The sequence below is a fragment of the Tripterygium wilfordii genome, chromosome 19 (assembly GCF_013401445.1).
Source record: "Tripterygium wilfordii isolate XIE 37 chromosome 19, ASM1340144v1, whole genome shotgun sequence".
Classification (NCBI taxonomy): Eukaryota; Viridiplantae; Streptophyta; class Magnoliopsida; order Celastrales; family Celastraceae; genus Tripterygium; species Tripterygium wilfordii.
The window spans coordinates 2,523,146-2,548,159 of NC_052250.1; the positions used below are offsets into that span (position 1 = coordinate 2,523,146).

At 37.6% G+C, this 25,014-nt stretch overlaps 2 protein-coding genes across 2 annotated transcripts; one reads left to right on the forward strand and one right to left on the reverse strand.

Moving 5' to 3' along the window:
- The first annotated feature begins 1,761 nt into the window (after positions 1 to 1,761).
- LOC119985648 (germinal center kinase 1-like) lies at positions 1,762 to 19,109 on the forward strand. Its single transcript, XM_038829937.1, has 21 exons — positions 1,762 to 1,929; positions 2,171 to 2,423; positions 5,557 to 5,613; positions 6,487 to 6,514; positions 6,652 to 6,774; positions 7,220 to 7,331; positions 7,541 to 7,578; positions 7,715 to 7,768; positions 9,352 to 9,420; positions 9,575 to 9,691; positions 9,801 to 9,869; positions 15,322 to 15,401; positions 15,608 to 15,736; positions 15,809 to 16,082; positions 16,730 to 16,822; positions 16,950 to 17,117; positions 17,505 to 17,635; positions 17,732 to 17,858; positions 18,261 to 18,385; positions 18,631 to 18,813; positions 18,982 to 19,109. The coding sequence occupies exons 2-21, from the start codon at positions 2,329 to 2,331 to the stop codon at positions 19,019 to 19,021; spliced, it is 2,112 nt and encodes a 703-aa protein (XP_038685865.1). The 5' UTR covers positions 1,762 to 1,929; positions 2,171 to 2,328; the 3' UTR covers positions 19,022 to 19,109.
- A 945-nt stretch (positions 19,110 to 20,054) lies between these two features.
- LOC119986279 (probable arabinosyltransferase ARAD1) lies at positions 20,055 to 24,807 on the reverse strand. Its single transcript, XM_038830855.1, has 3 exons — positions 24,057 to 24,807; positions 21,443 to 21,696; positions 20,055 to 20,763 (listed from the first exon to the last, which is right to left on the reverse strand). The coding sequence occupies exons 1-3, from the start codon at positions 24,733 to 24,735 to the stop codon at positions 20,212 to 20,214; spliced, it is 1,485 nt and encodes a 494-aa protein (XP_038686783.1). The 5' UTR covers positions 24,736 to 24,807; the 3' UTR covers positions 20,055 to 20,211.
- Positions 24,808 to 25,014: the final 207 nt, after the last annotated feature.

Below are 25,014 nucleotides of genomic sequence, written 5' to 3' on the forward strand. Positions count from 1 at the left end.
AAAGAAAAAAAATCTTCACAAAGTATAGCTATTTATAAAGAATGTCTAGACTCCTAATTCAAATAGGAGGAGATTACTTGTTGATAAACATAAAAAGCCTTTAAATTTATCCTAAAATTATTTAAATAAATAAAAGGCTGAAGGTATTTGTGGAGTAAATAACTACACACTCCGTATGTATGTCAGTACGGTTCTAGAAGATTGACCGCTCCCAGACAAAAGAGTTTAATCCAGAAGCAGTTTATCCGATAGTTCAAGCAATTCCAGGACAGATCAGTTATCCGATGATTACAATTAGGCAGGAGCAGTTACAACAGGAGGTTACTAGAGGCGGTTAAATTGTCTTAGGAATTGACATAACTACATCAACTGACAAACCCCCAAGGCCTATAAATACATATCGTTCCCACATTTGTAAGGGATCATTGACACTCAATTCTAATAAAAGACCAAACTCCGTGGACATAGGCAAGTTGTCGAACCAGATAAATTTTGTGTCGTCATTTTTTAAAACTTTCTACTTTATACGTATTTTATACTTCGATGCAAATTTGGCATCGACATACTCTTACAAGTTTTTCTCGTTAGTTTTGTAGAAAAATGGAGCAAAACAACTATTTTTGGAGCAATTTGTGCAGCTGCATACATGCCATCTGAAAACCCTATGTAGGCCATCCAAATGGCTACCTTCAAAGTCCACTCCTCCCTCCCCCCCCCCCCCCCCCCCCCCCCCCGAGCTCCAAGGGCCTATGCAGACATAAAGCAGAGCCGAATGAAGGCCTGTCCAGACACCATATACGCTGTTCGGACGGGTGTCGCGGATCTACAATTTGAGAACATATCTTTGAAGGGCTTCTTGAGAATTTTCAATAGTAACTAATGGGGGATGAGTTTGTACTAGTAAATAGGTAGTTTTGGTCTTAAGAAAAAGCGTAAAACCCTAATCTAAGGGTTTCTCTCATCATCTTTCATTGTATCCTCTCTATAGTTTAGGTTTTCTCTCTAATTTCTCTTTACATTTTCATTGTTCTCGTTCTTAATTTGGTGTAAACTCTGATTTTAATTAATAAAATTTGACTTTTTTCATCAATACCTTGAGTGGCTAATTCGTTTATCTAGTCTCTAGTGCCGAAGGGTGAATGCGATTTTCGATTACTCAAGGTATGAATGCATATGGAATCGTAGTTTCGATTTCTCTTGTGATTCTATGATAGTTATGAGAGGCATCCCCTATCAGATCAGGTTGATGGGTGATCCCTAACATCATGAGCTGGAATGGCCCAAAATGGACCCAAATAATAGTAACCTCCGTACATATCAAGTAGCATATTGTAGTTGTACATCCACATCATGATAAATTAAGTGACTAATTTTTTAAGATTTGAATCATAGCAAGGTTGGAAATTGGACAAATTATAGTTCTAATTTGTTAAAAAGCCACTTGAGAGAAAAAAATTTGGGAAATTCAGGAATTGTATTCATACACTTTATATACATTTATATAAGAATCAAATTTTTTTTTGAGAATTACGAGTATCTTAAATGACACTCATGTGTAATGTATTTCATAGAGATCTCGAATTCGAGTTTCCCAAAACCCAAAAAAAAGATTCGAAATTTTTTTAATGTGAATTTCCATTAATATTTAAACAGCAGTAAATATCTTTTTAATTTATAATTTTCCATCACTTATTACGGTTTAAAGTTTACTTTAAAATTTAAATGAACAAGTGCAAAACGCAGAGCCGTGTGTCGTTTTCGATTGTTTGCGAAAGACCAACGAATTTCTTGCTTCATCTTCTTCCTTTCTCTCTCCATTTCTTCCTTTGCTTTCCCTATACTCAGGAATTCCAACCCTAATCCAGGTTCTTTCTGTGATTATCTTTGATTCTCCTGTTTATTATCAGAGCAGTTGTAGTCAACTCACAGGTATGTTGTCTTCGTCTTCAATTTTGCGCGATATATTTGTAGATCTGTCAAGGCCCAACAGTTTTGTAATTATCGCATGATTGGGCTATTTATCCGAAACACATCATAAGGACGATTTCTTACGATTTTTACGTCTGCCTAGTACCTACGATATGCCTACACCATATGCACGAAATCAAGAGTTGTTAATGTAGAGGGTATTTAACATTGAAATGTGGCTGTTTTTTTTTTTTTAAATTAGTTTTGCAGAGTTGGTACTTGAGGATTTTTTGGATTCATTGAAACCTATTTGGAGCTTTGTGGGGGTTTGGAGGTGGGTTTTGAAAAATGTGGTAATGTGGAGGTTTTTGGACGGAGATTATTTGTCCATAGATCAAGGAATTTCGTTGTTGTTTGCAAATGGCTGATATAGAGGGTCTCCTTGAGGCAGCAGGATCAAGATTTAGCTCATTTGAGTTGATCGGAAGGGGATCATTTGGTGATGTCTATAAAGCGTAAGTACCACTAAATCATTATTTCTTGTGCTGTGCTTTCTTTTGCCGGATTGTGATGCAGGAAGACCATTAAATTTTGTTTTTCTTTTTAATTATTTTTAACTGTCAAGGAATCCCTTGTGGGGAAGCTTTCCCTTTTAGTTAGTTTTTTTTAAGTCATTACGTTTGTCTAGGTCAATCAGGTTATGGAATCATAATGTTTCCTCAAACCAATTGTTGTAAACCTCTGTTTAAAGGCTTTCTTACTTGCTTCTGAAAGAAAAAAGAGAGTTTTTTTTATGCAAAGATGCAATAGAGGTTCTGAGCAGCCGATGAATTCTCCAACCCGTTTATGTTAATGAAGAGTGACTTACTTAGGGTTTTGAGATTGGGACGATGACCAACCCCAATTTAGATGGGGAGAAACAACCCTCAGAAGTTACACTAGAGTCCCTATAGGCAAAACTTGAAGAAATCAGGACGACACAAATTAAGGATCATGAGATCAATTTGTGCGCTCTAAGTGTGTAGAATTTTTATGCAGTAAAGTTTTTAGAAAGACGAAGGAAAAAGCTGGTTTTAACAGGTCGGCCCATCATGTTACGGGCTGGGCCGTGTAAAGGGCTACCTACCTATCCTGTGAAAATGGCTATCAAGGGGGAAGGCCTAGCCGTGTGAAAGTCTAAAGTAGAGTGTAGCTGCGGACTTCGGTGCGGAAGCATGGTGTTTTTTCACTCATCCCACATGGCTTAGATGTGGCTTGGTGAAGCATTATATAATGGGTGCCCTTTCCCTGTCCTTCTAGTGGAGGTGTATGGGCCCATGAGGCCATGACACATGAAGACCATTAGTGTTGCTTTTCTTTTTTAATTTGTTTTATCAGTCAGGTTTAGGAATCCTAGTATCTCCTTAAAAGTTGTTGTAAACCTCTATTTAAAGGCTTGCTTGCTTGCCTTAGCAAGAAAAGAAGAGAGTTTTTTTATGCAAAGATGCAATAAGATATATTCCTTCCTTCCATGTTCAGTGAGCTGAGAGGGGAAGCCAGGAAGGTGAGTTTTTCCGTCCCTATATGAGAGATTCATGGTATTTCTGTTTAATTTAGAAGTTCAAGAATTCTGTTCCAATTTTAGACCTAGGAATTGAGAATTTTAGCCCTAGGGTTTCTTGAATTGGGACTGATTTGGGGGGTTAGGGTTTATGGTTTTGTTCAATCCTAGTTAAAATCTACATGAGTAGTTTAAAAACTGCATCAGATTGTAGTTCACATTTACTTGTTAAAGAAGGGCAATGTCATACACTTGAATCATATGTAATATTTCAGTCATTTCAGTGTCTGGGAGGCGGTTATTATTTTGTAACTTTGGAGATTATTTGGGCTAGAAAATAGTAGATACAATAAAATGTCGTTACCAATTGAATCAGAGGGTTGTAGCCAAAGATATTATCTTCTGCACATAGCAAGTTTGAGATGGTTACTTGTTGCTCTCCTTGTCCAATTTTAGCCCCTGCAGCTAAGCCTTGATTCACTACCTTGTCAATTATAGTACTGAGGGTATTCATAGCAAATAACGAACAAAAAACGAGAAAGGGGTTTTTGTGGAATGGATAAATCACAGGCAACACCAGTGATAATGACTGAAAATGAGGCTGTGGTGATGCTTTATTTCATCCAGATGAACCAATTTTGGCTGAAACCTTTGTTTTCCTCAACAACTCTAATTATATCCTCCTTTACAATGAACCAGTACCTTTTAAAGACACCTCTACTGAAGCCATCAGAAACTGTTGTATCACTCTCATTAAAGCAAGATCATATGATAGGATGTCAAAGGGAGATTGCCTCCTTATTTGGTACTAAAGTGAAGATGCCTTGGGCAATTCTCTATGCTTATTGTAAATAGTTGGAACTGTGGAGGCATTCTCTTTTTATCATGAAACATAAGAAGGAAAAGGAGAAAAAAGTTTTAAGGGATTTAAATAAATCTGATCACCTACCGAACAAAGTTGATACTCTGGAGTTGCATCCCTATTGAAGATAGTTGGCTGCGCGCTATGAGACCTTTTGTCTATTTCATCTTGCCTTGTGATAATGTTCTATGCATTCTTATGTGACTATATGCTTTTGTGAGTTGTAAGTGGCTCGTATTCATGGGTATGTCATTTTTGAACTGTATTCCATAATTAGACTTTTTCGTGTTTGGGAGGAATCACTTCTTGGTTGATGATTTTGGATATGTGATTAAAACTTATTTCACCTCTAAATACTAGAGAAGGGGTGTCAAATATGTCTAATTTAAACCGTGCCACTGTGCCAGATACATCTAATGTGAGCAACACTTTGACATAAATATAAATATACATTTAAAGTTTATTAAATAATCAAACCTATATGATTTGCATATGGAGTTCACATGTCTTTGCACGTGGAGTTGTAGAAAAAAACTGACTCATGTTGGGGCAATTAACCTTGGGCCTTGGTGACAGGTTCTAACATAGGGACTTTTGGTGGGATGGGGAGGGGGTGTGGGGGACAAACCATATGGGCAGCACAATAGGACAGAAAGCCATTTGTGGTTAGCTTGGTTGCTTTAAAAGGTGAAATTTGTTGCTGTATTGCATGAGACGTGAATGAAGAAGGCACATCTTTGAGGCAAACTAAGTTCTGGCATTTTAATGTGGAGAAGACTCCAGAAGGGTAAATTTTTAGGGACATTTTTTTGGTAGCTGAAACCCATATCAGTTATAAACTGCTTAAGTAATGGGGCAATGTATATATATAACCACACATACCGCACATATATATAGTGTTGCAATAAGAAGTTATTGGATCAAGCTGTTGGATGAAACGTGGTGCAAAACATGCATATATGAAAGCTGGATAGGCTTCCTGTAGCTATTAGTGGGCTTTCATGTTAATGTTTGAAGCATGCCATTCTTTAGCTTTATCGGCAGCATACATGTGGCCGAATTTTTTTGGATATAGGTGGTTCTTTAACTGTGATTTCTGATTGGTTTACTTGCTGTTCTTATTTATTATGAAAATCCGTGCCAAAATTAATTTTATAACCATAAACTATCAAACAGAGACAAATCGTTTTAAGCTTCAGATTGTTTATGTGCTAAGATGTTGTGGCCGATGCTTCTTGATTTCCAGGTTTGATAAGGAGCTCAACAAGGAAGTTGCGATTAAAGTTATTGATTTGGAAGAGTCGTAAGTATTTGCCTTAATTCATTCCTGAGTTCTATTCTAATTTGGTAATCAAGTGCTTACTGTCAATGAAGATAATTGCTTCTGATCGTTCTTTGACTTCCTCGGAGCTGCTTTTACTTCCCCTGCCCTATCTTCTTCTTTTTTTCTTTTTTTTTTCCTTTTTCTTTCTGGTGGCGATTTCTTTGTCTTAATGACGTACTTCTTGCCAGTCTTTAACAGAGAGATTGTTTGATGGCATTCATATATTTCGGTAGTCTAAAAAATTGCGAGCTATGAATGAGTCTTCTTTTGGGTGTAGTAGTATAATTGGGCCTTTATTGTACTTCTTAGCTGCTTGAAGATTGGATTACTATTTAACGTTCCATTTGACTAAAAGAAATGGAATTGCAATTTGTAGCTTTTATGCTAGCAAAGAAGTTTGTGTTTGTGTGCACCCTTCTACTTTTCCGAAGTTGAGTTTAGTTGTGATCTTGGGGGATTTTATAACTCTTGTAGTTAATTTCTTCTAATTTTTCTCACTTTGTTGTGATAAAAATTAAATGATCGTTTCACTGTTACGGCAAGCCATTATTAGGAAAGATGTTGAAATCAAACTTAAAGATGTTGATCTTTCTTCTTGGTAATGTGCATCAACTCATACATGCTGCTAAGATGGCCTCATTTACTCTTACACATGGTCCTCAACTTGAAGCCTTGTTTATATGGCAGAAAATTGACCTCTCTTCCTATTTGGTTTGCCGTTGGTTTACTTGGAAGTTGGATCTATCTTGACTTTTGATTTTTGAGCATATAGCATAGCTTTCGTCATCTTCTTCATTATTCATTTGATTTTTGAGACTTTTCTAAAGGCGCTTTAATATTTTCATTCTGCAGAGAAGATGAAATTGATGACATTCAGAAGGTATTATTGCTCATTTGTGGTATATTATATCTGCAATATGCAATTGCATAGACTCATGTAGCCGAACCCAAAACTTTTGGGATAAAGGCTCGGTTGATGATGATAATAGGTTTCTCATGCATTTCAATATTTGCCAGGAAATTTCTGTGTTATCTCAATGCCGCTCTCCATATATCACTGAGTATTATGGTTCCTATCTTCACCAAACTACACTCTGGATAATTATGGAATACATGGCTGGTGGTTCTGTTGCTGACCTTGTAGGTTATCTCGATTTACTTCTACCGAGCACTTTAATTTTCTTGTCTACTACAATTTATAGTCAACTCAGGGTTTCTATAAATCATTGTGTTTAGCTTCATTGCGTGAGTGCTATCTGCTTGATTTTTGTTTGGGTGGTGTGTGTGTGTGTGTTGGGGGGGGGGGGGGGGGGGTCATGTGACACATAATTTTTCCTTCCATATGCTATAGAGAATGTGAAATTGTGCGTCATAGGCTGCAAACAATAGATTGTTTTTGTATTTGTTGATTATCAAAATTCTTGAGTCCTACAAGAACTTGATAGGTGCAATGATATTGTAGTTTCATGCGTATTTTTCCTTCAATATTTTATTGAATTCATCAATGTTTAACCATGTCTGTGATCAAGAGCGTTATTTAATAACTATTTTCCACAAGTCTTATTTCCAGATTTTATTTTTTCAGCTCCAATCTGGACCACCGCTGGACGAAATTTCCATTGCTTGCATTTTACGTGACTTGCTGCATGCAATTGAATATCTGCATACTGAAGGGAAAATTCACAGGGATATCAAAGGTTTTCTTATTTTTAAACCTTTTCTTATCCTCACTCATTTGAAAATCATCATCACAGAGATACTTAGCAGTTTGCCTAAGAATCTTATAAAGGATATCCTGTGCTTAACAAATGCTCCATTATTTTTTTACTTGCTGATTTCTCTCAGTTCTCTCTTCTTGCTCCAATTCTCTTTTGGTTCAGTGACCTTTACACTCTACTTTTGGCAGCGGCAAACATTTTGTTGTCAGAGAATGGTGATGTTAAGGTATTTCTGTGTTTCCTGAAACAGACCTATGATTTTCTCAAAATATCTATAGGTAGTGATTGCATAAGGGAATTTTGCTCAATGTGGGTGATATCACATGCATTTGCTTCTGATCCAGTTACCTTTTTTGCAATAGGTTGCTGATTTTGGCGTGTCTGCACAGTTGACTAGAACAATATCTAGGAGAAAGGTACTGTATTTTGTTTTTGTAGTTGTTCATTTGTGATGCAGTAAGCATAGGAGGTTTATCAAAGATAGTCTTCCACTTAATATAGTTCATCTGCTTAGCATGGTACTCTACGTGTGTGGCACGCACAAGCTTTTGTTCATGCGGATTTAATCTCTCTCTCTTTTTTTTTTTTTTTTTTTTTTTTTTTAATCTTTAGACTATATTGAACTTGATATGATAATTTTTAGTAGAAATAATTTATCATTCTATGCAAGGGTAGTGATAGACCCCTCTATTTCATTTTTCAAATCAAGCTTGTTGAGATGGAGAGATTTGGAGAATTTCTTAATTGTTTTTAAATGATTCTCATCAACAATACTAATTAGTAATTACCTCGAGCACATGAAAAAGTAGTAGATGTGGGGTGTTAAATTTGATTTTTCATTAGCAGATGAGTTTATCACAATTATAAAAACCAGCATGTTGGTCAACATGTCACAGTGGCTGGGTTTGTCCAGTGCTGGGACTGACGTAGTTAGATATAGGCGTATATATGTCCATTTGGTTGCAAGGTAAATATATTAAAAGCCAAAGTGTTCATGCGCTACTGATCATAGTTTTAGGCTTATTCATTATTTCATTACCCTTAAATGTTGAATTGTCCAACCCAATTGGCAACTTTGCGTTTCTTTGAATATTGGAGGTTGTCTAGGTCTTGACTGGGTTTGAGCAATTGGTAATTAGGCTGTCTTTCTATTTTGTGATGTGGTATTGTCTTTATCCATTTACATTGTTATTTACTGTGCAATGACCTGCTCAGTAATCTTTCTAATTATAAGTTGCGTAAAATTGATGCAGAATGGAAGTAGAAGAATTTATAAAGCTAACTTGGATTTACTTGTATTTCAAAAATATTGCAATCATAGACTCAAGTATATTTTTTAGAGTCCTTTAGAATTTAGGATTTAGGAATTTCCTTTAGTATTTAGGATTTTGGTTTATTCATATTAAACTAGGAAGTAATTTCTTATTAGAATTAGCACTGTTTCTTTTCTAATTAGAAGTAGAAGTATTTTAATTTCCGTGTAGGATTAGGACTTTGGATCTCTATTTAAAGGACCCCTTGTACTAACTAATACTATGGACGGAAGATTAGAAGAATATTTGGAGGCTTTGACTAGGGTTTATCAATTTATCCAATTGTAATTGTCTCTCAGGCACTTTGATTTGCTTGGGCTAGGAATAGGATAGAACCCTTCAGTGTGTTCTATACTACATTTATTCAGCTTTTTGGGGTATTCTTGCTTCAATTGGTTTGGGCTAGTGTATATTCATTCTGTGCTTTCTATACTAGAGATTGTATTAGGGTTCAATTCTGTGAATTCTATCAATCAAATCTATCTTTTATTTTGTTTGTAGGTGCTTTTAATTGGATTGGATTTGTTTGTTGTGGGATTCTTAACCAATCCTCAACAGAAACTAATAAGATGTCTAAAAAGCATTATCACTATGTTTTCATGTTTTTATTTCCTATGCTGCTATTTTAGCAGATTGATATTCAGACATTTCCTTTGGCAATGTACTAATATGGTTTACTCTAACAGACATTCGTAGGAACGCCATTTTGGATGGCACCAGAAGTAATTCAGAATTCAGATGGTTACAATGAGAAGGTATTTCTTGAAATTTTTTGGAAGTGCCTGTATTTTTATTTATCTCAGTGCTGGTGCAAGCCCCTTTCGTCTTCTTCCCCATTATTGCTCCCAAATCCTTTCTCTTGTCCTTGTTAAGCCATGGCATTGCCATTGGATCTTTTGCTTGCTGCAGGCAGATATCTGGTCTTTAGGGATTACTGTTATTGAGATGGCAAAAGGTGAACCCCCGCTTGCAGATCTTCATCCAATGCGAGTTCTTTTTATCATACCTCGAGAAAATCCACCACAGGTGCTCTTACTATCTTTTTGACGTCACTTTGTTAAAGGAATAAGAAAATTCCATCCTAGATCGAAATATTTACTTAGTAGATTCATCAACATTCTGTTTTTGTTCGCAGTTGGACGAGCATTTTTCTCGTCTTATGAAAGAATTTGTTTCGTTGTGTTTAAAGAAAGTTCCAGCGGAGGTTGGTACTAGTACCCCCCAAATTCCACATCATTACTTTTGTCCTCTTTCTTTTGAATACCCTGAGCTGTAGACTCTATTGTAGATGCAAATGATATTACATATTCTTTGGAATGCATAACCATCCTCTTAGTTTTCGTCACTGTTTTTTGATGCACCAATTGTAGTGCATCGAATAATCAAATTTTCTTTTATATGCATAGGAATACTTTATGGAGCCAAAGGGCCTAGGAACTTGTGGTTGGAGATGTATTTTGTTTCTGCTTATTTGCTGTTGGATCCCTTGCAAATATATATGTTAGCACCCTTGATAAATTTTGGATTCGATGAAAGCATGCAATTCAAAATCATATCTCTGAATAGTTTTAGTTACATTTGGCCAAGAAATATGTTAGCATTCATGTTTAAGCTCTTGCATGTTACTGTTGCTCTTCCATTATCGTTAACAGAACTGTAATCTTACGTCACAGAGATTATGTGCATATCTTTGGTACTTGAAGGTCACTATGATTCCATGTGAAGCTATTGTAATGAAGGAAAATAAAGACACTCATTATTAGGTGATCTCCAATTGAATTAACAATTTACTATTAGGATTTTAGTTTCAACTTAAATATGTAATAGGTTATAGGTTTGATTAGCACATGAGAGTATAGTTTGAAAGTAATATTTGTAATGTCCTAGTGAGTGTACTTTGAACTCGTTTAGAATAAACCCTACTTCTGCCTGTTTTTATACGGATATATGAAGCAGTGATGGGGTTCCATTATAAGCGGCCTCACCTGCATTAAGTTGGGAATTTCATGCATGGCATCTGGTTGCATGTGAGGGACAATGTTTCCGCAGCTTTTTGTTTGTTCCAATTCTCGCTGTTGGCATATCCTTCAGGAATCTAACTTTAATGTGTTGTTCATTATGGTTGGCATGGTCTTGGATAAGTCCTTTCAGGGGTAAAGTTTGTCCTAGATTCTTCTTATGTATCGTTTGTGAATCAGTTTATTTGCTTGCATATTTTTCAATATTGATGTTGTACCTTTCATAGGATCTTGAAAAAAATGGTAGGAAAAAAGGTATGGTTGAGGAAAAGGCAAGTTGAGCTCCCTGTTGGACCTCCTCGTCTTTTGTCAAAGAGTTTCATCTTGTTTAGTTAGATGCTTGTGAACCATTTAATGCAAATTGGCTGAGATTTTCAGACATGATGCCATGAAACTGCAACGATTGAGATTGATGCTTCCTGTCCAAATTCAATTAGGTTTTTCAGTTTCAAACTTGGTTTATAATGCAGAATGTATATAAACAAACTTAACCAGGTAAAATCGTTTGAATATTTTATTGTAATTAAGAATTTCCAGAATTAATTTTTTTAATCTAGGGATTTCTTTGACTATTAACTTATTGGTACTGAAATTATGTCAGTTTTCTGATTGGAAGAAAAAAGAGAATGTGTGGTATTTTATCTGTAACAGTCATTTAATGTTTACTTAATTTCTTTTGTGTAATTTTGAAACATTCTCTTACACCATACCTGGACGAGGAAGGTTTGGGCTACAATTTGCCGCCTAATGATTGTTTTTTTTTTTTTTGAATGAAAAATTTATTCACGCACCAAGGGGGTGCAGCCCGTACAGATTACAAGGGTGACATATTTAGACTATCAAAAATACTCTCAGAGAAAGAAGAACCCCAAAATCTAAGACACTCAAACCAGCTACCTATGAATGAGTCTAATGAGGATTCCTGGTTATTGAAAATTCTGCTATTTCTCTCCAACCAAATCTTCCACATTATAGACATTGGTATCAATTGAATGAACTTTCTATTCTTTTTGTCCCTGCCTATAGCCATCCAAGCCATCAATTCCTTATCAATAGTAGCACTAGGCACCCAAGAAATGCCCAACATCCTCAGAGCATTGGTCCAAATTTTGGTAGACCAAGGACAGTGCAGTAGGAGATGATTAATTGATTCCAGATCCACTTTACAGAGGCAACACCTGTTCACGAGAATAAAACCTCTCCTTTGCAAATTGTCCAGAGTTAGAATTCTACCCCATATGACCTCCCAGCAAAAGAAAACACATTTAGGGGGAGCTTTAGACTTCCAGAGCCACGTCCAAGGAAAATGAGATCCCCTAAGCATTTTATCTCTTAGAAGTTCCTTGTAAAAGGAACTTACAGAGAAAAGATTGTTTTTTGATACCTTCCAACATAATTTGTCATCAATAGTAAGGGTGATTTTAGCACTATAAACCCTGCTCCAGAAAATTGTGAACATATCGACCTCCCAATCTTGCGCCTCACGGATAAAGTTGATATTCCAAGAGAGTCCTCCACCATACGATTGAACTAGTTGGCCTATGGTAGCCTCTTTCATGCATGCTAAAGTGTAAAGGTTAGGGAAAGAATTCCTGAAAGATGCATCACCTGCCCAAAGGTCATTCCAAAACCTGATTGAGTTGCCTCTACCAGCTTGGAAGTAAGTTAAAGCAAACCAATCATCCCAACCTTTCCTTATTGACCTCCACATACTGCAGCCATATGGAGCATTGTTTTGCTTTGTAATCCACCCATTGATGTCCATGCCATACTTGCAGACAATAACTTTCCTCCACAAGTGATCTCTATTGATGGTAAATCTCCATAGCCATTTGCCCAATAACGCCTTGTTAAAAGTGACCAAGCACTTAATTCCAAGGCCTCCAACCTCTTTAGGAAGCTTGACACACTTCCAGTTCAGCAAGTGAATCTTCCTATTTTCAACAGAATCCCCCCATAAAAATCTGCACATGATTGTTTCTATTCTCCCTGCAATAGAAGAAGGGATGGGGAGAGTAGACATCATATACACAGGAAGATTAGACAGTGTGCTTTTAATGAGAGTTAGCCTCCCTGCCTTCGAGAGGCAATTTCTCCTCCAACCAGAGAGTTTTCTATCAAAGTTTGCAACCAGAGGGTTCCATATGTTTCTGTCTTTATATTTAGCACCCAAAGGAAGCCCAAGATAGCTAGAGGGCATGCTACTAACACCACATCCAAGAACACCAGCAAGAGTCTCAATATTCACAATATTTCCCAGGGGAATTATCTTGCTCTTGCTCAAATTCACCTTAAGTCCGGAGATAGCTTCAAATCCTAACAAGATGGCGCGAAGGTTGGCAACTTGCTCCACACTTCCTCCACAAAAACAAAGAGTATCATCCGCATAGAGAAGGTTGGATATTGAGACAGCGTCCGTTCTCCCATTGATCTTGGCCCCATCAAGCAAACCATTTGAGACTGCCCTATCCATCATACAGCTCAAGATGTCCATACCAAGAATGAATAAAAAGGGTGATAGGGGGTCTCCCTGTCTAACCCCTTTGGAGGAGTGAAAAAAATTTGTTGCCGTGCCATTAACTAGAATAGAGAAGGAGGCAGAATTCAAACATTTCTTGATCCAAGAGATCCATTTAGTCCCAAATCCCTTCCTCTCAAGCACTTTGAAAAGAAAATTCCAATTCATATTGTCAAAGGCTTTCTCCATGTCAAGCTTGCACATGAGACAAGATAAATTGGAATTTGAGTACTGATCAACAATCTCGTTTGCTATAAGGGAGGCATCAAGAATCTGTCTGTCTTTTACGTATGCATGTTGAGCATTGTTGATAATACCTCCCAAAACCTGCCTTAATCTTTTAGAGAGGACCTTTGCCAGCCACTTGTATATGCTGCCAAGCAAACTAATGGGTCTAAAGTCTCTTATGTCATGCGCCCCCTTTTTCTTTGCAATCAGGGTGATAAAAGTGGTGTTCAGCGATTCTACAAACTCAGCATTCCTGTGGAAATCATTGAAGAATTCCATTACATCTGTCTTTATGATATTCCAAAAACTCTTGAAAAACTCCATAGTAAAACCATCAGGACCTGGGGCCTTTTCCCCACTACAACTGTCCAACGCAGCCTTAATTTCCTCCTCATCAAAAGGCCTTTCCAGCCATTGAGCTTCCTCCAAACTTAAAGCAGTTAAAGGCAGTTCATCAAAGGAAGGCCTCCAATGAAAGATCTCCTCGAATAAACTTTTGTAAAAAGCTGGAATTTCAGTTTTCAAAATCTCTTCATGAGTGATAGTTCTCCCATTAATATGCATGGACTTGATGTAACTTCGATTTCTGTGAATGGAAGCCATTTTGTGGAAGAATTTTGTGTTTCTATCACCTCCTTTGAGCCATTTAATTCTGGATTTCTGCCTCCATGCCAACTCCTCCATATTAATAAGGTCAGAGAGAATTTTCCTGTTTGCCTCCCGTAAAACTCGGTCCTCTTCTGTGAGAAAACCCCTTCTATTCTCCTGATCATCCAGAACACTGATACCTGCCATTAAACTTTTGATTTTCAAATTTACGTCACCAAAGGTGTTCTTACTCCACTCTCTCAATCTGCCCTTAAGCAGTTTCAACTTCCTAGCCAGCCTAAAGCTCGCATAACCCTCCAGTTGGGACGAATTCCACCAATCTGAGATTAGGACTTCCAGGTCCTTAATCTGAAGCCAATGATTTTGGAAGCGAAATGGGGTAGGGCCCCACTTAATGGTTCCACCCTCTAGAACGATCGGATGATGATCTGAAGTAGGTCGAGGGAGGAGAGATTGAGCAATATCCCCAAAGTGATCTTCCCAATCCATTGTGAGGATGAATCTGTCAATTCTGGAAAGCGTAGGGTGTTGGCGCATGTTCGACCAAGTGAAATCTCCCTGCTGGAGAGGGAGATCCCTCAGATTGTTATTGAAAAGAAAGTTCTGAAAATTCCTCATCTCTGCAGTTTCACCAATAGCACCAGTTCTCTCATGTGGGTACAAAACATCATTGAAGTCCCCCCAATGACCCAAGGGCCATTCCAAATGGCTCTGAAATCTGAAAGCTCATTCCACAACGTCTGGTTACTATTGGAGGAAGACCCATAGACCCCCGAGAAAGCCCAACAAAAGGAGTCAGATTTCGTCTGAAAAATTACAGAAATAGAAAACTCTCCCACTTTATGGTTGATCATCTCAAACTGGTTTCGGTTCCACAACAATACCACTCCTCCCGAAGAACCTTTAGCAGGGATAAAAAGCCAATCACCATTAGTTAGGTTATCAGTGGAAACCTCTCCAACGAACTGATTGCTTAGAATTTTATTTGTAAAGACGACGAAAAAAGGAGAATCATTCACTGTGTACCCTTGGTCACTTGATGGCTGCTGTGATGTGAAAGAAAAGAACAGGATCTTTGTAGATAAAGTTTCTCATCTTGACTCATTCACTGAAAATTGTCTCAGCTACTTTTAGTTCTGGACTTCCAGCTTTTTAAGTAACCCTTTAGATTGTATCAGCCTTGTAGCTACTTGGTCTTTTTGTTGTTTCATGCTCCTCCTTTTAGCTTAGAATTTGTTCATTTTGTACATTTAGCCATGATTTCTTTTATTGCTTTGTTTCAGAGGCCAAGTGCGAAGGAACTTCTCAAGCACCGGTTTATTAGAAATGCTAGGAAGAGTGCAAGGCTTCAGGAGAGAATAAGGTGCACTGCAGTGCTATAGCTTATTCCTCTAGCACTCTGCAATTCACTATCCACCTTGGATTTACATCCGTAGTTTCTTTATGAATAATGTATTGGCACCCATTTTAATTTTTTTTTTTTGTCTTGGAAAGGAAATGCTACCTTTGGAGCATATTTGTTACTTTTTTAACGCTATGTTGATATTCTTCACTTTGTACTCCTGATAGGGAGCGACCAAAATATCAAATAAAGGAAGATGGAGAAACCCCTCGAAATGGTCCTAAAGCTCTGTGGGAGGGATCTGATACTGTGAAGGTGAATAGAGATGTAAAAGCAGATGATACTGTTTGGGCCAGGTGTGATGAATTTTTCATGGGCGTCTTGGTTTTTCTAAATCTTCATTTCTGACTCATTCTAATAACCTGCAGTAAGGGGAAAACACTGAAAAATTCTGGATGGGACTTCAGCATTGGTGGATCACAAAGCTCAGGAACTGTTAAAAGTTCTTTAAAGCCTCCTCAGATTAGAGAAAAGAAACCAGAGAGTTCATATAATGAGGCTACACAGAGAAGAATTTTGGGTGGTGGAAACCGATTGTTGTCTGCATATGGAAATGCACTTAATGAATCGCCAGAAGCTCCTCTTGGAAAAGATGCTAGACATTCATATCAAGATGAACATCAAGACATCTACCAAGATGATGTCTCTCTCTCTCTCTCTCAGATGCACACTTACACACACACAGACATATGACGCCACCTGACAAGCACAAACATGAAACATGTTTGCTGTTCATGGCATATCCTGGTTTGATTTTTTGTAGACTCTTGGGGGATATTAGTCAAATAAAATATTTAATAAGGCTTCCCTTATGAAGCTTAAGAGGTTATGAATCTTATGATTTCGAAGTCTGACGCACTTCTTACCGAGGTGAATCTTTCCAAACTCACACAGATTTGTGAGTGTGGCTTTTGATCTTGAGCCTTTTCTATGCACATATTTTGTTTGGGGTCATATTCAGGTTTTGTTGAATTGGACCTACTAGGAGTCTCAAATACTTCTCATCATTGAAATAGTGGCCAGATAGAGTTTCTGCAGTTTGCATCCTGATTTAACTGCAATCATAAAATATAATGTAGAGTGGAGGACATCCTTTAATTCTGGGTGTTGAAAGTTGCCTGAACATGAATAACTCCTTTTGAATGGAAGGAGATCAAATTTGCTTACCGCCAAATACTTATGCAAGTATTCATCCCATTGAATTGCATCTTCTAAGATAAATCAACTTGATGAAAATACAATTTTCGCTAATTTTTCTCTTCAACTAATAGGTGTCCTAAATTTTCCAGGATGAAGTATCCGTGAGCGGATCAGGAACTGTAGTCATACGAACTCCAAAAGCATCTCAGACATCTGCTCTGTTTCGGGACCAAGGCACACCGGTACGATTGCTTCCTGTTGTTCTGAGAAGCATTTAATTTTGAATGTGGTGGGAGTTACCTCTCACCATGGAAAATAAGTTTCTCTTTGCCAGTCACTTGTTTGATTAAATATCAATGTACTCTGTAGTCTAGCAGCATATCCACTTCTCTGGAAGACGTTTCCACCAGTGGAACGGTTGTCTTTCGTGGCCAACATGATGATTCTGATTCTCCTCGGACTCCAAGATCCAGATTAGGAATTCAGGAAAGAAGTTCAAGTGCCTCACTGGAAGACAGTGCAGCAAACCTTGCAGAGGTTTTTCATTGTTTTTTGTTAAATTTTCTCTATTGTTTGCTTATGCTTGGGGGGTAGGTAACCGTCTAACTGTGGATAATGTCTTCTGAGTAGTTTTAATCTGCATTAACATTTTTAATAACTGGGTTAGTTTTCCAACATCACCTTTTTTTCTTTTCTTCTGAACACAATTAATTGTGCAACTCAAATTCAAATCGATTTTGAAGGTTCTCTCTCAAATTCATTAAATTTCTGTATTAGTTTTTCGCAGCGTATATTTTGAAGTTTCTTCTTTTTTTATCCTACATTACTTTGTTGATAGTTGATACTGAAGTTGGAGTAGTTTCAAGCATCCCCATTTTGTACCTTTGGCATTTAGAAGCTTCTTTTGGTCGATATATTCCTTAGGCAAAGGCTGCAATTCAAGGAGGACTAAGGAAAGGAAATGCTAGGGAAAGGCTTGTGCTGGGCAAGATCAACACTGACGGACAGGAAAATAGAAAAAAAGGGCAAATGACAAACAGTTCCGATTCTTCCAGGTACAGCTATTACCTTATGTGGTAATACTTTTTTTTGCAGCAGGTAAAAGCATACTTTGATTACAATTTCTGAATGTCAAAATTTCCATGTTGAAGTTCTCATGAATACTTTGATGCACCAAGAGTATTTTCTACACCGCGCCAAGGCAGTGAAGATGAAAATGCAAAAGTAGTATCATCATCAGCAACATTATCAGTTTTGCTTATCCCTTCCTTAAAAGAGGTGAGTACCCAGATTACATTGTAGATGCAATGGACAATAATGCAACAGAGGTGAAAGTACCATTCGCAGTCTTGTTAATGTACTCAATGGGGCTTTATAAGCCGCTTGTGCAGAATACTGATTTGTGTCAAGTGTACTCAATAGTCTGCAATCTTTCAAATTTCTTTTAATTTGAAGGTGATTTTATTCAATGGTTTACCATTTTTGGAAATGATGCAAGATTTTTATTCTAAAAGTGGGGAATAGAAAAACTATGTTTCACAGGTTCATTGAGAGCCTAACAAATCTAGTTGCACATCATCATGTGGATGCATTGAATAATAGGAATATGCTTGCAATGTTTCACCTTTTATAATTTCTGGCTGTGCCATTCAAAATAATTTATGGTTCTGTATAATGTAGGCAGTCGCTGATGATTCAGAAGGATCTGCTGTGCATGCAGTCACAAATTCACTTATAAATATGGAGTGCATGAAGCCTGGATCCTGCGAAGTTCTTGTCAACAAGTTGCTTCAGCAATTGGCAAGGTCGAGTAGTTCTCTCAAAACATACAAACTCAGCCATCCCCTTTAGAAACAAAAAGGAAAGAAAAATGAAACTCAACGGTCCCCATTAGAAACAAAAAGGAATGAAAAATGAAGAAAAGAAATATGGAACTTTCTATAAAAGAATTGGACTTTCTTCAACATTACCTTATTTTCCTGATCTTGTTCTTTTCTTATTACATTAAATTGTGGATGCTCATGATACTCAAGGGAAAGTAGTTTTGCAGTTCAAAGGAATCTTCACTGAAAGATCTACAGGAGCTGGCCGCTCGTGTCTTCAGTAAGGGCAAGACAGTGCTTGAAGGAACTCAGAATGCAAATGTAGAAGCTGATAACAAGAAGCAGCAACAGAATAAGGAAGTTAATTCAAATGCGAATTTAAGCCCGCTGGCAAGATTTTTACTCTCAAGGTTGGTCAAGCTATTATTTTCCTTCTAAACCACTCTTCTGAATTCAGATAAAAGGTTTTGAATTTGCTTGTATGAAATAAAATTTAATTAGAGAGGATGTTATTTACAGTCTTTTCTTTCACTCATGGAACATACTGGTTTTATAAATTGGTAATTCTTGCGATGCAGATGGCAAGGTCACGTTTCGCGGGATCTCAACCCAACTTAGAAGAGGTTTGGAAAAGCCATTGAAGCTTTGTTTTGTTGTGTGTTTCATCCATTCAAGCATTCTTTCTGATTCAATGTACATAAATTATGTATTCATGGTTTCTTTTTCTTTCTTTTTTTTTTCCTTCTACCATTTTTATTTACTAGTGTCAGAAACTCTGTATAATTAGGGTTTTTTTTTTTAAAAAAATATTGGTGTAATCTTAAGTATATAAATAATTTTTATAAATAATTCTATTTTCATGAACTTTGTAGGAAGTGCTTCTTATGTTAATCATGTGAGGGATTTGAAACTTTATGCTATGATATGAGCCTTTCGATGCTCCTAAAAGAAACAGCTATAAAATCATAGTCCGCAGAGAAATTGCAACCGGTGATTATGTTGTAAACAAGTCTTAGCAATCTGCTTAATCAATATTTACGTAATCTGCTTCGATTATGTTTTTATCTAATGTTCAAAAAATGAACAAACCAGAGAATTGTTTTTTTACATTTCTGTTATGCCTGCCTTCTTTTTTAACTGTTGGGAAGACAAAGTTAATACATTGAGAACTGTAGATATGAAATTGATGGAAGGTGTAAAACTCCATTGACCTGCAGAAGAAAAATGCTATCCTCATTTGGACTAGGACCAAGACATCACATTTTTGAGACTTATTCGGACCAAGACATAGGCATAACATCTTTGAATTGTTCAAAAGGTGAAGAATTTCTTCATGATAAACAGTTTCATTTTGAAAGTTCGTTTATTACAGGTAGTTCTTACAAAGACGGGGAGGATTCATTTTGGAAGTTCATTATTACAGGCAGTTCTTACGAAGGATCAGACTATTAGTTGATGGATTACAAATCCAGATTGATCCCTAATAGTTTCGATCAAAAAGATGCATGCTTGTCCAGACCGATGACGAAAAAGATGATTAATCCGAACTCAATCAGCCAGGGGTCATGCACAGACCTAAGACCATATATCTACATGAACAATAGCAGAAGAAGAAAGAAATACAAATGGAGAAAACAGAAACAAAAAAAGCTACTTAAAATGGTAGAAGTGATCTCTTGAAATTGTAGTTCAAAATCAAAATGAGTGATAATAGCACATGAAGTGATGTGTAAACCACTTCTAAGCTCGTCCAAAGCTATTAAACACTTGCGAGATCAATAAATATTAATTAAGAATGATTAATATTTCTAGGTACAATGGCAGCGTAAAGGAATCGATACGCCTGGTGGTTTTCTTCTCTCCCGAACAATGGCCTCCTTAATCATGGGTAGTTTTTGGTGAACCTTTCTCCATATGTGATTCACTGCTCCATCCGGGGGTATTGGACCGACACCACCGGGATGACCGTTATCATATTCGAAAATGGGTTGAATCTTCACGATGTTCTGACGGAATTCATTCCTCCGCTCTTCAGAAATGCTTCTTAGATGGCTTACAAGCCAATTTGGTCTTAAGGCATCGCTAACAGAAACGAAAACTGAAAATTCCAAGTAGTCCACCATCCCTTCAAATGGGAGCTCAATGTTGTCACTTACAATGATAGGGATACAAAGACTTTGGATGGCGTCAAAAAGCCGGCATGAAGTGGGGGTGTCACCAGCAGGGTGCAAGCAGAACGCAGATGTTCTCATCCCTTTGATGGACTGCTCCTTCCCTGTGGCATTAGGGAAGCCTTCTTCCATGATGACTCCAGGTTCATTAACCAGCAAGTCCCACAATTGTTCTCGAACAATGCCTCCCTGTTTATAGAAAAACCTCACAAGATTAAAACGTATTAAACAAAATCAGAATGCACTCGCCAAAAGTTCATAACCGAATTAATAACACCCTCATTGACACATTCCTTAGTGCCTTACTATAATGCACAAAACAGCCAAGCCTGCCAATGTTATCCTTCATGATATAAAAATATCAATTCATATATAATTATATATCCTAAGGTAAGTGACTTCTCTCCTCATTTCCAGTAACATATCTATTTGTGTGTTTGTTTACCGAGCTTCCACAGAAATCAATCACCCCGTATTCCCACTCTAAATTATTTGACATCATATTCAACGAGTCATATCTTCACGAAACCAACATCCTGACAAAAACTCTCTTAATAATGTGTTTTTTTAGCAAATCACTTCCAAGTGGGAGACTAGAGACATAAATGATCAGCTGCCAAGTGCCAAGCCCATGATTTGATTGGCCATATACCATGTTATGACAACTAGTTAAAGTACCTTCTCCCACCCTCCTGTTACCATTGTAATTTTAAAATGGTCAAAAGGTAGAACAGATAATACTTTCAGAAAACCAACTGAAAGGAGTTAAAGCTCAAAGGGAAATTAAATCTTGCTATTTAAATGCTCAATGACGATGAAGCCAAATTCTATCACTATATTTGAGATATACTTATAATTAGATACTGACCCGATGCCTATGTTTAGCTCCTTTGAAATAAAGAAGTGTATGGCGCTTTTGGTTTTCTGGCAAGTGAAACCTCGGAAGCAGATGGGTGTATGGCACGATAACATCTTTTAGCAACGAAACATGAGTATGATGTATCTTATCAGGTGAACTACCATTCGATGATTTTGAGTCAAGTCTATACCACCCACCAAAATCTACCACCAGGAGAATAGCAGGGGCTATTTCTTCTCTGACATGCCACATTGCAACTGGGTCTGCCAAAGAATGCTTGAAGTTTTAACATTAACCTGACAACGCAGAGACATATAAGCTGCTAAAACATAAATACTTTACTTTTATTCCGTCATAGCTATTTAACAGAAAAATACAAATGTGTATGATAATATTGTGTGAAAAACATCAGGAAACAGAGCAGTGAACTACCATTCGATGATGATCTAGATATGTTGATAATTTATACATACAGTACAAGTCCAGTCTACCTATGGTGTGTGGGTGGGTGTGGTGGGGTGAGGGATCACACATGCAGTAACAAGCAGCTACAAGAATTTTTTTCTTCTTTTGAATGGAAAAGAAACTTATTCAACCACCAAGGTGGACCAGAAGGGAGCCACAAGAATTAAAGTCACTTACATCCAAGAGCAAGATCTCATATTTAACAAGTTTCTTTAAGGACATTCCAAACCATAAATAACCAGCTAGCCTTTCCTGGTTGCACTCTCTTAATGACCATTAATAATTTCCATTTTTAAAAAAACTATCTACCTTTACCATCCACCCTGAGGATTCCTTAATCTAAATAATAGCTGTCTAGTTTATCTCCATCCAAATTAACCAACAAATGGCCAATGACAAAGAAGCGAAAATTCCATCTATTGGCTTAGCTACCAGTCTACCACCCAAGACATATGCCTTACATGCAGTTGAATCCCAAAGACTGCTATCAAAATTAGAGTGAAGGATAGTGTGATTCTTACCTCCTCCGCTAGTCTCTAAATAAAAAACATACGTTGACAAGAAGAGTGGTTCCTCCTGAAGGTTCACAATTTCACATGAAGCTTCCCAAGTTGTACTTTCGCCTATGAACCTCCACAGAACCGCGGTAGAGATTCTTCGAGATTTCTTCACCTCCAAAAGTGGGTTTCTTTTGCTTGTAAGTGGTTTACTATTAGGTTATCTTTCTTTCTATAGAAAGGACAAGCGATGCCACAAAGACACCTCGAATCAGGAGCCCCTCTGGATGAGATGCCCCTAAGGACCTTACTTAGAGCTCTTGCAAGGCGCAGACTCAAACCAATTTTAAGAAGTGGTCTGGCACCATTTGCTCACCGTAAAGGCGAGGAGAAGGATACACCTCTTTTCTTGCTTTGCCACTTGGAGGGCTACCAGTGAAGGTTAGGGGAATTAAGACTCGTTTCACAAGCGAAATAACTCTCTTTTCTGACTTTCCATATATCTATAACCAAGATTCAATAACTCACTGACCAAGAGGTATCGTGTGGTTGATCGGTGAATCTTTTGCAAGGCTAATTCAGAATCCATTGACCATCTTTTGTTGCATTGTACCTGGTCTAGTACCATATGGAATGGTAAAAGTAAACAACTCTTGTATGGTACCAAGATCTTACCCCACATAATATGTGGAGAGGTTGATTTCAGGAATTGAACCTGTGACCTCTAGGTTGCCCAACTACAACTCTACCACTGAGCCACATATTCGACTATAGTACCATATGGAGTAATTTTCTGTAACTTTGTTGGCTTGGATTGGGCTTCTCAGAGCAGTGCTAAGGCTAAGCTTATGGCATGGAATAATCTATCCAACATCAACACCAAAAAGACGAATCTGCAGCCGGTTCCTTTGGTTATGCTTTGGTGCTTATGGAAGGAAAGGAACAGGAGAACCTTTGAAAAGACGGAATCTTCTATTTCTGTTACTGTTGAGAGTATTTGTTCTACTTTAAAGCTTTAGTACTCTCTTGCAACAATCTCCTTGAGGCCATTTGTATTGCCTCCTTGTAACCTAGGTGCACCTCTTTGGTGCCTTTCGAATAGAATTCTTTCCCATTAAAAAAAATCCCTATACATTCTAGTTTCCTTGGTGATTAACATGATCCCACTTCACCAAATGAGAGTTCAAATTAAGAGAAGTAATTAAAAAAAATTCTGCAAGCCGTGCAAACTTTCTTTCTACTTGACTCCTAGAAAGCCTTAGCGAGAATCTGAGATTTTCTCCACTCATTCTTCTATCCTTGCCAATTTTCCATTATTTCCAAGTTATTAACAGCCCAAACAATATTTGGAAACCCCATGCCGATAACTTGAAAACAGTATCTCCACATATTATGTGGGTTTTAGGTTGGTGTCATCTTGACTGTCCGACCCTGCCCACGTCCTTGGGGTGTTGTTTACCTTTGTACCTAAAAACAGTGCAGCCACCTTTGCTAAATCAAGTCTAAAGTAGAGAGACACACAAGAAGACATAGCCACAACCAGAGAACGTAGAACAGGACCTTCATAACGCAACAGGATTTTCATAAGGCATTGTACATCAATCAAAAGTACTATAACTAACTAAAACAACACCTAGAACCTGTCAAATTCTCATGCATACCTGTAAGAACAAACACATGATCCTTCCCACCAGACCGTTTCCATGCCTCAGAATTCTTAATCAGATCCAACACCTCTCTCTGCCTCTTATAGTCCTCATTCCCGGCCTTCTTCCTAAACACACCCTTTTCTCTCGAAAGCTGCATCTCCGCACTTAAAGTCGCAAAGAAAGGCACGAAAACAACATCTGCGTCACGATAATCCAACACCCTCCGCGCAAAAGACCCATTTCTTTTCTCCTGAGGAGTCATGAGGTCCCCCAAGATCCAGTACTCCGCACTGTACTGCTTGATCAAAGGATTCTCTGGATATGGAGGGAATTCGGAGGTTTTGGCCAGGTGGGTCATGGAGATCCGGGACTCCAAGTCAGTACCGATGCGGGAATCGGGTAGACTCTCGGACCAGTACTGGTTGAGAAGACCGTAGTTTAGGGATCTTGGAAGGTCGGCGACAAATACTTTGATGGAATCTTGTGAAAAGGAAGGAGCAGTATGAAACCTCGAAGAAGTGGTGGTGGTGGTAGTAGGTTTTGTGAAGAAGAAGACGGAGACAAGAAGAGATAGGGAGAGAAGAGTAAGAATGAGGATGAAGAGAGCAGGGATTGAGCAGAGACGGGATACGGTGACATTGTTCCTCATCGCCATCTTTGGGTTTGAAGATTCTCTGTGTGATATCGTCATACATAATAGGCTCTACACATCACACAACATATCCAGCTTGAGAGATCCAGTATCAAGTAGAAACATGTCTCTATGGTTAGCTAGAATGCTAGACAGAAGTCGGTACCAACATATATATAAGGGCACTTGCATCTTGTTAAATGTTACCAACAAAATTAATCATAGTCTCATCTCTATTATACAAAAAATCAAATCAAACACGTATTCTAATACAATCACATCAACAAAACACATCTTTCAATATAGTCACATCAATAAAACACAAATTTATATACTTTA

Excerpts from the sequence above, each read along its gene's own strand:
- LOC119985648 (XM_038829937.1), top strand. The coding sequence starts at position 2,329 with ATGGCTGATATAGAGGGTCTCCTTGAGGCAGCAGGATCAAGATTTAGC. Across the intron at positions 17,118-17,504 it reads GTGCAGCAAACCTTGCAGAG|GCAAAGGCTGCAATTCAAGG; the intron begins GTTTTTCATTGT and ends TATATTCCTTAG. Across the intron at positions 18,386-18,630 it reads TTGCTTCAGCAATTGGCAAG|TTCAAAGGAATCTTCACTGA; the intron begins GTCGAGTAGTTC and ends GTAGTTTTGCAG.
- LOC119986279 (XM_038830855.1), bottom strand. The coding sequence starts at position 24,735 with ATGACGATATCACACAGAGAATCTTCAAACCCAAAGATGGCGATGAGG. Across the intron at positions 21,697-24,056 it reads TCATGTGTTTGTTCTTACAG|ACCCAGTTGCAATGTGGCAT; the intron begins GTATGCATGAGA and ends ATTCTTTGGCAG. Across the intron at positions 20,764-21,442 it reads GAGCTAAACATAGGCATCGG|GGAGGCATTGTTCGAGAACA; the intron begins GTCAGTATCTAA and ends TTCTATAAACAG.